Here is an 11453-nt window from a genome sequence, read left to right as displayed (position 1 = left end):
GTATTTAAATTGTGTCTAAAATTATCAATTTTCAATTATCAATTATCAATATGTACGAGGAATGACAGTAAATTAATATTTACAACGGAAACTTTATTTGAGATATATTGTATTAAGATATTCCTTCTCGTCGTCGTCATTATTATCGTCATCATTATCATCATCTGTAACAAGAAAGGTATATAAAATAAATTGTTTTAGAAAAAAATTAGAATTACATTTTGTTTTTCCGTATAAACTATTTAAAAACCACATTTGGTTAATACTTCTTTATGAGTCCAAAACAAAGATATGTCCGATTTATCAAATTAAATATAAATGACTGGGATTTGGGTCTTAATGATAACAATGATTGGAGAGGTCTTTGCTACGATAAAACTCTAACACTAAGAAATGCTTGTTGTAAACTTAGAGCCAAGATTAATACTATTATGAAAATTAATATTATATTCATATTAATCAATATTCACTACTAGTAGTGAACTAGAAGTGACTAGTGAGTGTAGTAGTGCCTGGGGGCTCGGGAGACTGAGACTTCGAAAGCCCTGAAGAAGACATCAGAGAGGATGTCGAAAGTTCGGCCCAATGGATATCGACGCGGTTCAACCCGGAAGACTGGTGAGTTTAATATTAATTTTCATAATAGTATTAATCTTAGCTCTAGGTTTAATATTACTAACCGCGGAAATCTTTCCGTACATTATATATATATATATATATATATATATATATATATATATATATATATATATATATATATATATATTAGACGTGATTATTTCGACCAAAAAATAATTTATAAATACGTTGAAATTCTCGGGTAAAGTGGTCTCTAATGAAAATCTTTCTATTTTCTAAGATACTCAATATTTCGCTATTTGTTTGATAGCTTCCTCAGGAGTAAACTTATATATATATATATATATATATATATATATATATATATATATATATATATATATATATATATAAAATCAACAAATTCTTACCTTATCAGTGGCACACACATAGGACAGCATCTACATCGAGGTTTGACAGTTATCTCCCACGATTTACAAACAGGGTTAACACATTTAACGCCATCGCAATGGGGCTCGAACTGCGCTGGTGCGCATTGGGGACAGCATTTACATTTCACCGGGGTAAGAACTTCGCCACGGATACAGTCCAACTTGGGACACTGAACAGCTGCACAGTTGGTTTCGCAATCTTTTGGTAAGCATTCGTAGCAACAGGAGCATGGTAGTTTTTTGATGTTGAATCCTGGTGGACACGTTGGGTAATAACAACGCACGGTCTCACATTCTTTTTCTGTTGGGCACGGAGGTGGCGGTGGTTCAACGCAATCTTTCTTTGGAGGGCTGTGTGCTAGAACTGCTAAACTGCAAACAGGTAGTATAATTATCCACTTCATAATAATGCGTAAAAAACTAACCAACTTCTGTTATTTTTTATAAAACGTTCTTGGTAGTTGAAATAATAATGAAGTATTAAACTGTGTAGATTAAAATTGAATTTTCTTTAATGGTTAACGACGTGATTAGCTAATGAACCAACCATTTTAATGTCTCAACAAACGGGTATTAATGCTAAACGATTTTAAATAATTCTTTTAATAAATGTTTTATAAAAACATAAAGTTCCAATAAAAAATATAATTTATAATTTAAATTGACACTTTTTAATGAGCGGCATTTAGAACACATCTGAAAATATTTGTCGATTCTTCAATTCTTTAAATTTTATAAATTGTATATAATTTTTAAATAGAAAGCCCTTATAAATAACCAAGTTAAGATTACCAACAATAATTTACTAATTAAGGTTCTTTGAGAGTTCGGTAATCAGGTGCAATTTATAATTCTTTAAATTCAGTCAATCAAAAAATGTAAAACCACATATTAAAAGCCACTTTTTTTTCTTAACATAAACATTAATGTCAAGCTTTCCTTTTCTTAAAATAAAGTAAAGAAAACACAGTTTCCTATCCAAACCTACAGTTTCCCCGTTTTTTTTATGTTCCCCCCTACAATAAAATAAAGATAACACAGCATCTTAAGGTTCTAAACCTGCAATTTCTATTTTTTTGTGCTTCTCCCTAAAAGCCGTCCTTTTTACACTAGTCGTGTTGCAGTCATTTGCCTTAATTTGCATTTTTCATTGACTAATATACACGTTTTCGGAATTTCAGTACCATTGCTATGTAGCATTCCTGCTCCAATATCCGATAAAACAAACATAACTTATTTTATACTTTTTTACTCAGGGTGACTACCCTTTCACACGGTATAAAATGTCTATTGTGGCTCATCCCTAGGTTAAAATTGTCATTTTAGACTAGCCTTTTTAACAAAGTATATTATGGCCTTTAATGAAAAATGCCTGTACAGAACATGTTTCATGTTTTGTCTTCAGCCTGACAAATTCTGCAGTTCGCACTTTCAGTCTTATTTTGTTCATGTAATCCTTAAGGCGACATGAATCTTTTGTTCAAAAATTTATTTCTAAAACACTTCGAATATTTAATACCCATTACTCTTGTTTGACATTTCTCACTAAATCAACATTAACAGTTCAGGCTTCGACTCCATAAAGAACAATAGAGTGGATAAAACATTTTACCATCCGATATCGGATTTGCAGATTGAGTCTTTGGTTAATCAGAAATTTCCTCATCTTCAAAAAGGCTGCTCTTGATTGCTCTATTCTTGAGCGAATTTCTGATTTCGGATTCAGATCTTCGGTAATCCAGACTCCTAAGTATTTCATTTTGTCCACTTGCTCAATATCTTCCTTTTTTATCTGGAACCTTGTAATGACTTTGCCCCTCTTACTGATAACCATGGTTTTTGTTTTCTTTATGTTTTTTTGTTAAACTAAACTGTTCCCCAGTATCACAAATTGTGTTTAGTAACGTCTGCAGGTCTGTCTCACTTTCAGCGATAATAACTGTATGTAAGCAAAACAGATGTTATTTATATTTTCACTAGTTATCTTGATCCCTTCTGTACAATTTTCAAGTGCTTGCGTAAATAACTCTGGTGGAAAGTAACAGATGTAGAGGCAGATCCTTCACAAGATCTTCGAAATATTGGCTGCTTCACGTCATTGGCTGCGCTTTTTGCTATGCCAGCGAAAGGTTATGGGTCTATGAATGTTTCTTTTATTCCTCCTCTGGTAAGTTGATCCACTTTTTCGTTTTCTTTAATATCGGTATGTTTGGCACCCTTAGTTAACTTACTTTGTTAAATTTTTTTTATCGAATCAGATTCTAAAGATAGTTCTGCACTAACTCGTGAGCAAGTGCTTGCATGTCCTCTTTATTAGTTTCTGCAAGCACATCTCTATAGCATAAATTTCCAGTTAAAAAATAGTAGAATGACTACCTGGGCTTTTACTAAAGTAAAGCTTTGGTTTCCCTATATACTCTAGCTGTAACTCCTTTATTGGTTTTAGAGCCATCTATATATCAGCCTTGATCTTCCATTATAAGATTAATTTTGTTAGATATTATTCGTCCCTTCCTAAAAAGACTACAGTAAACAGCTTTTTAAAAGTATATTTCGAAATCTTATTTTATATTGATAATATCTTGTATTAGATATAGATTATATCCAGAAGGTCGAACAGAATTCCAAGATATTGGCTACCAAAAATATGATATTTCCTACCGCGAAGAAACTGAAATAACACCAGAAGAAATTAAAAAACACGCCAACGCTATGAAAAATGGAAAGGTTCCAGGACCGGGGGGAGTACCCATTGAACTGATTAAATATGGCCCTGACAAACTATTTCAGCTATTGGCTTATACTTTTAATTTATTCTTGAGAGGAGAAGAGCTACCCCCAGAATGGAAAACTGCATATATCAGCAATCTATACAAAAATAAAGGCGACAGAAAAGATTGTAAGAACTACCGAGGGTTTAGTGTAACTAACTCAATCTGTAGAGTCTACGGGAAGATAATTAAAAGCCGAATTGAAGATTGCTGGGAAGACGCTGAAGATCGGAGTGGCTTTCCTACTGGTCGTTCTTGTATAGACAATGTGTTCTGCCTAAAATAAACAATAGAAAAGCTTTTGGAACATAATATGGAGACACACATGGTATTTATTGATCTTCAAAAAGCGTATGACAGTGTCCCATTAGCCAAGCTATGGCAGGTGCTAGAAGACAAGAATATTCCACCAATTTACATTAATGCTGCAAGGGAGTTGTACGATGATATGACGAGTGTAATAAAGATTGGACAAAAAGTGATAAAAAAGATAAAAGTGACCAAAGGACTTCGCCAAGGCTGCTGCATTGCACCTACACTCTTTAAGATTTATTTGGAGGGGGTTTTGGATATTTGGAATAGAAAATGTGAACCTATGGGTGTTAAAATTGGAGACCATACACTGTACAGCTTGCATTTTGCTGATGATCAAGTAATACTTGCAGAAGATCAAGATGATATCCACTACATCATACTACTGAAATCAGTGTATTATATTCGCTTCTGTATGTTGCTATTTTCTTTCATTTCTTTTCTTTATTTTAGCAATATTTTGGTTTTATCAGACAGTTTACCATATTTATTTTGTTGTTGCTGGCCTCCAATTTATTTTGCACTATCCAGGATGATTTCCATTAATTAAGATCTGTCTATTTGATCACGTATTCTTTCATTCATTTTCCTTTGGTAGCGATCTGAGTTTTCGTTTAGATTGTTATACCTCTTACGGTTAGTTTTGTATTTAATTGTGTTCTTTCTATTTTCAGATTTAGAACAATTTTTGCTCTAGTTAGTCTATGGTCGTGGCCTGTTTAAAATTTAGTTATTACATTGACATCTTTTATTGTAGCAATTTTGTTGGTTAGAATGAAGTCAATTTCCTTTTTAGTGGTTCCCTTTGGTGCTACTTAAGTCCATTTTATGTTCGATTTTTTCTTATAGAATGTATTTGCAATAGGAATGTGTTGCTAGTGTGTAAACTGAATTAGTCTTTCACCCCTTTCATTTCTTTCACCTACTCCACACCGTTCCATAACTTGTTCTCGGTCATTCATCTTTTCCACTTTGGCATTACAGCTGCCAATTAAATACTTAAAGTAACTTTTTTTATAGATTATGTTACTGTACAGTTCCTTTATTTCTGTGTCATTGTAAGTAATCGCTGGAGCGTATTAGGTGAAGCTAGCTATTCTATCCAAGATACTAGTTATTTCTTCTACTCTTAATCTCCATTTGTTGTTGATTAGGAATCAAATACCCGCGCCTGTTTTGTTCGTTTATGTTCCTCGGTAGTAGAATATGTTTCCTGCCGCTAATTTCAATAGCTCTTCATCTTTCCGTCTTACTTCGCTGATTCTTATGACCTCACATTTTATGTTTTCAATCTGTTTTGCCATTCTACAAGTCTGGTTACAGTTTTATGTTGCTATATAAAGCGTTGTTATTTTATTTGGGTAGTAGTGTAGACTCCGCAGAGTTTTAGCCCCCTCTGTCGTCCTGGCTTGTTCCCGAAAGCTATCCAGTTCAGAACCTTTTGGGTCTACAGAGAAGGAGAGCTAGGATTTGAATCTGTTGTTTATTTTAGGGGTTGTGAGGCGTTCGCTGGAGTGTTCCGATTATATGGCGCTGAAGCCCGCCTCCCATAATACGAGTTTTTATTGGTTTACTCTAGACAATGTAAAATCTAGACATCTATATGTGTGTCTTTTATGCCCTTTTACCAGAATGATTTAGAACTGAATGGTAATATAGACATTCTTATAGCGTACTTAAAAAATAATAGAGATGAGACTTAATAGAGATGAGTTTGTAATATGCATTTGGTTTCGTGACAAATGCTACCTACTTTTAACTTAATTACATCTAGGTAAAATCAATTATAGGGTGAAACTTGAAAATCAGACGTTGTCATTTTTTACGAAATATGTATTATAGGTATAGAACGAACAAAAAATTTAAAGAGGTCTTATGAATAATTATAGATAGTGTGTGTCTAGTTTCCTTTTAATCCGCTAATGTTGGTATGTTCTTTCTTGTTGCTGACTTCCTATTATAGTATTATCAACCAGAGCTTGCTACATTCTACTTTCTTAACTAAATATTATAAAAGCTGCTTCTTTGATTTTTCTCTTTTTAATTTCTGTTTCTTTCATGACTAATGATACATCTTTACATTGTACTCTACGACTACCCCAAATCTGGGATTTGGGGTAGTCTCTGTTTTCGATGAATGTTTTATGCCCGTTTGTCCTGACGATATATATATATATATATATATATATATATATATATATATATATATAATGAAAATCAAAATAAATTGTAAACAGTTTGAGCAGTGTATTAAAACAATTAAGCACTTCTGCTTTATTTTAATGGCCATATTATTAATGAAACTGATAACAATTCCACATATTTCTGGTAAATGTATAATTAATACTGGAAATTACTAAATACCACACATAATAAATATGTTGGTGACTTTTACGCGTCAGTTAATTATACACAACAAGACAATGAAGTATGTTATGTTAATTCTCGCTTGCGTTTCATATGTTTTATCGGCAAAAACAGACTGCAGCGAATTTAAACCAAAACCTTGCTACACAGACGAAGTGTGCAGATTGGCTATTTGTGCAGAGCCTAAGACATGTCCTAAAGGTCAGGTTTTGAAGAAATTGCCTTGCAAATGTTGTCGAGAATGTGTTCCAGAAGATTGTCAGGTTGACTGTGCAGCTGTTCAATGTACAAAGCCGACTTGTCCCCCTGGAGAGATTCCTACGTCGTTTCCTTGTCAATGCTGTCCTCAGTGCTCACCAGCAACTGAGCCAAACTGTAAATCTGTGAAATGTCCTGAAATAAAGTGTGCTAATTGGGAGGTTAAAATAAAACTTCCATGTTACTGTTGTCCATTTTGTAGTCCTATTCTTCCGTAGAAAGTGCGTAAAAATATGTATTTGTTATTGTTGTCTATTTTAGTAAGTTTTATTTGATGATCTACTGTTTTGTTATACTTTAAACAATAAACTATTTGTTGCTTGTTATTTTACTTTTCTCTAGATCAAATCCAAAGCTAACCCAAACTAATTCAACCAAACAGGTTATATACTCTATATTATTTATTAAATTTATTATAAACTTATAAAAAAACTTTTAAGTAGAGTAGAGCCAGAAATATTTCATCTTTCAGCTCTGGGGGGAATCAAAACTAATATTCATATAGCTTTACAAAATATTCTAGGAGATAAAAAGTCACAGGCAATGAAATATTCAATAAGAGAAAAAATCTGGATGTGATAAGAAGAAAAAATAATTTGCAAAATATGAAAAGAAAAATTTAAACTAAAATAAAAAAAAACGGGTGTGGCAGTCCAGTGGGACTGCCGATAGAAGTTATACTTCTATACACGCGTTCGCCGTTAAAAATTTATATAGAAGTCAATCTGCACAATCATTACATATGTAATGTTATAGGTAAGAGAGAGCAGAAAGAGAAAAAGAATTAGTTATATAGGTATATGGTGCATCGTTTGCTGTATATAAACATTTGACCTGTAATAGGAGTATAGTAAGTGAAGGATTGTATCAATATTTTAATGAAAATATATATTTTTATTTTTATTTTATATGTATAAAAGGAGTTGAATGCAAAAAAAATTTTTCAGTGTTTATTTTGTTATTAATATAAAAATTACAATACAATAAACACACTGCAACATAATTCAATATAATAATACAATATAAATTAAAATGTAATATTCATAAGTATTTAAAACTGCCAATATACATAACTTACTTTACGAAGATAAAAATAAAAAACCAACAACTCGGATTATGTTGTAAATTTTCATTTTATTTTAAAATTTATGTTATTTGCGTATATTACATATATTTAATAAGATTAAACTGAGGTTTTTAAATATTTCAAAAATAAAAAAGGAAATTCATAATTGGGATTCGAACTCACAACCACCAGCGTATGAACCAAACACGTAAAGGATTTGCCAATTAGACATGACATTAACGAATTTCAAAATTGACAGTTCTCGGTAAAACAGTGATTATTTTGAAATACAAAAGCCTAAAATAATTATAAACGTTTAATTTTAAATAATACAAAACATATCACATAAATAATACTATTAATACATATTATATTATATTATATATATATATATATATATATATATATATATATATATATATATATACAATATTATATATATATATATATATATATATATATATATATATATTATATAATATTAAATACAAAAGGAACATTTTTATTCTCGAGAGAGAGGAAGAGAGAGAAAATATATCTTCTGTCTCTCTCTTACTCATTGTCTTACATATGTAATGGTTTCACAGATTCACTCTCATGCAAATTTCCAACGCCGACCGTGCGTATAGAAGTATAACTTCAAAAGTAAGTAATAGAGTGAAGCAAATACAAATAGACAACAGCAATAAGTTTAGAGAAGGAATGGAGGAACTAGAGAAAAAAAATAACATTTTGAAGAAAGATCCCAAACAAGCAAGAAAAACTTAGTAAGTATTTTATTTCATAACAATAAAAAGACCTTTTCAAAATATCTGTTATGAATTGAGCTTCCTGCATAATACAGAAAAATAAGTATTATTCATAGTTTCTTTATTAACACTTTAAAACAAAACTTTTCTAACACAGATTAAAATATATTGTGAATTCATAGTTTTTTAAGTGTATTGAAACAATTAAACATTTCAGTTAATCGTAATTTGAATTAGCATATTTATACAATTATTAAGAATTCATATTCCTGGTAAATGGATAATCAATTCTGGAAATTACTGAATACTGCACACAATAAATATTCAGGTGACTTGTGTTCCATGTCAGTCAATTACACACAAGACAATGAAGTACTTTATATTAATTCTCGCTTACATTTCATATGTTCTATCGGCAAAATCAAACTGTACCGAATATAGTCCTCCTCCTTGCTACACAGAAGACGTGTGTAAAACGGCTATTTGTACCGAACCTACCACATGTCCTAAAGGTCTAGTACTAAAGAAAGTGCATTGTAAATGTTGTCGAGAATGTGTTCCAGAAGATTGTCAAGTTGACTGTGAAACGATTCAATGTCCAAAGCTGACATGTCCCCTTGGTGAGATTCCTACATCGTTTCCTTGTCAATGTTGTCCTCAGTGTTCACCAGCAACTGAGCCAAACTGCAAGTCGGCGAAGTGTCCTGAAATAAAGTGTGAAAAATGGGAGTTTGAAATTAACGAGCCTTGTTTTTGTTGTCCATTTTGTAGTCCTTTTCGTCTATAAAAATTTCAATATTAAATATTTTATGTAAAGATAATATGCATACAATAAAGATTTGTTATTCTCTTCTACTTTAGTAATTTTAATTTAATGATCTGCTGTTTTCTTATATTTTGAACAATAAACTATTTATTGCCTGTTATTTTATTTTTCTTTATTTTGCCTGTGACATTTCTATAAAATGTCACAGGCAAAAATATGTCAGTGATAGAAGAAAATCCAAATATGCTCCAAGGAAAAAGAATTGATAAAACAACTGTAGAAAAATTAAAACGAAAATAAAAGAGACTAAAAAAATTTTTAGAAACAACTAAATCTACCAGATTTTATTGTTACAGGTTCTGGATACTCTGAAACTTATACTACAGGGTGTTTCAAAAAGGTATGTCGTAAATTAAATCACGCATTCCGGAGACAAAAATAAATTGATTGAATCCAACTTACCTTAGTACAAAAGTGTGCACAAAAAAAGTTACAGCCCTTTGAAGTTACAAAATAAAAATTGTGTTTTTGCATTATCTCCTAAACTACTTAACATTTTGTAATAAAAATGGACACGTTACTTTCTTGTTCTAAAAACATTTTTCATACAAAAGAAATAACAAAATCTAAGCGCACAGAAAAATTTTAAGGGGGGTGTGCAGCCATAAATTCCCCCAAATTGCATCATTAGTTTAATCCATTATTTTTAAAACTTTTTTGCCTTTTATCACTTTTTCGAAAAACTAGTTTTTTCCTAGTTGGCCATAAAATTACAATTAGTTTCTACGGATACAATAGTTACAAACAGTTCCATCAATAATAGTCAATAATTTGAAGCTATCATTTATTGTGTGAATAAGATTAATATTAAAAATTTTGATATTACAATGGCCTACACATTTCAGGAAATGGCAAATATGCATTTAACTTTGGGTAAGTTGGATTAGATTAAATTATGACTTCAATAAACTATCGGGAATATCGTAGGTGAATGTCAAGGAAATAGTGCAGCAGCGGCAAGGCGTTATGCAGTAAAATACCCCAATTGAAATACACCCGATAGACGATTATTTCTGACCATCGATCGTCGTTTACGGGAAACGGGTACATTCCAACTGCAAGTTGCTGGCAATAGTGGTGGTCCAATAATTTTAGAAATCATTGAAGAAGTCCCTGGAACAAGTACAAGGGTAATAGCTGCTCAACTAAATGTTTCTCCCGTAAGGATTTGAAGGCGTTTGAAGGATCAGCTGCCTAAACCCTATCACTTAACAACGTTTCAAGAGTTATTGGTTGAAGATTATCCTAAAAGGATTAGAATTTGCGATTGGTTGTTAATGAAAAACACTCGAAATGTTAATTTTATTAGAAATATTTTGTTTACCGAGGAGGCTAACTTCAGTAGAAATGGAATCTCAAACCATCATAACGAGCACATTTGGGCCGACGAAAATCCTCACGCAAAAAAATCGACTCATCACCAAAAGACTTTCAAAGTTCTAAAATCTAATAGGCCCAGTATTTCTTCCCAACAATTTAAATGGTGATAATTATTTGCAGTTCTTTTCAAACGATTTACAAGAGTATTTGGAAGAAGTGAATATTGCAATAAGGCAAAATATGTGGTTTCTAGAAGATGGCGCTCCACCGCATTACAGTAATAAAGTCCGGGAATACCTTTGCAGGCAGTATCCTGGTCGGTGGATTGGAAGGGGTCGAAACTCACCTATTTCTTGGCCACCCAGAAGTCCAGGTCTTAACCCTAAAGACTTTTGCTTTTGGGGGTTTATGAAAGAGGAAGTGTATTCTGTAACAATAAAGGACGAACAACAATTGAGGGTTAGAATAATTGAAGCTGCAAATTTCGTCAGAAAAATATGATTTTTCAGCGCATTCGGTTTTCCTTATTAAAACAATACCGAATGTGTATTGACGAAAATGGGGGTCATTTTGAACATTTATTGTAATATCATATTTATAGAGGTTATAGACATTTTTTGTACTTCATTGTCAATTCATTTAAGCCATTTATTTAGTTTTATAGTTTATTCGTCTTCCGGGTTTGGACCGTGTCATTTGTGAGTGACCCAAAAGTGGGTTCATCTCGACGTTTCGCTACAATTGTATGTAGCTTCTTCAGGAGAACAAAAAAGA

General features: G+C 31.9%; 1 protein-coding gene across 1 annotated transcript; it reads right to left on the bottom strand.

Annotated features, from left to right (window-relative positions):
- Positions 1 to 1506, bottom strand: LOC140441673 (uncharacterized). Its single transcript, XM_072532544.1, has 2 exons — positions 990 to 1506; positions 1 to 164 (listed from the first exon to the last, which is right to left on the bottom strand). Exons 1-2 carry the CDS (start codon positions 1412 to 1414, stop codon positions 161 to 163), a joined length of 429 nt encoding a protein of 142 aa, XP_072388645.1. The 5' UTR covers positions 1415 to 1506; the 3' UTR covers positions 1 to 160.
- Between the last annotated feature and the right edge of the window lie 9947 nt (positions 1507 to 11453).

The sequence above is a fragment of the Diabrotica undecimpunctata genome, chromosome 1 (genome assembly GCF_040954645.1).
Source record: "Diabrotica undecimpunctata isolate CICGRU chromosome 1, icDiaUnde3, whole genome shotgun sequence".
Classification (NCBI taxonomy): Eukaryota; Metazoa; Arthropoda; class Insecta; order Coleoptera; family Chrysomelidae; genus Diabrotica; species Diabrotica undecimpunctata.
This window is presented reverse-complemented; position numbering and strand designations above follow the sequence as displayed.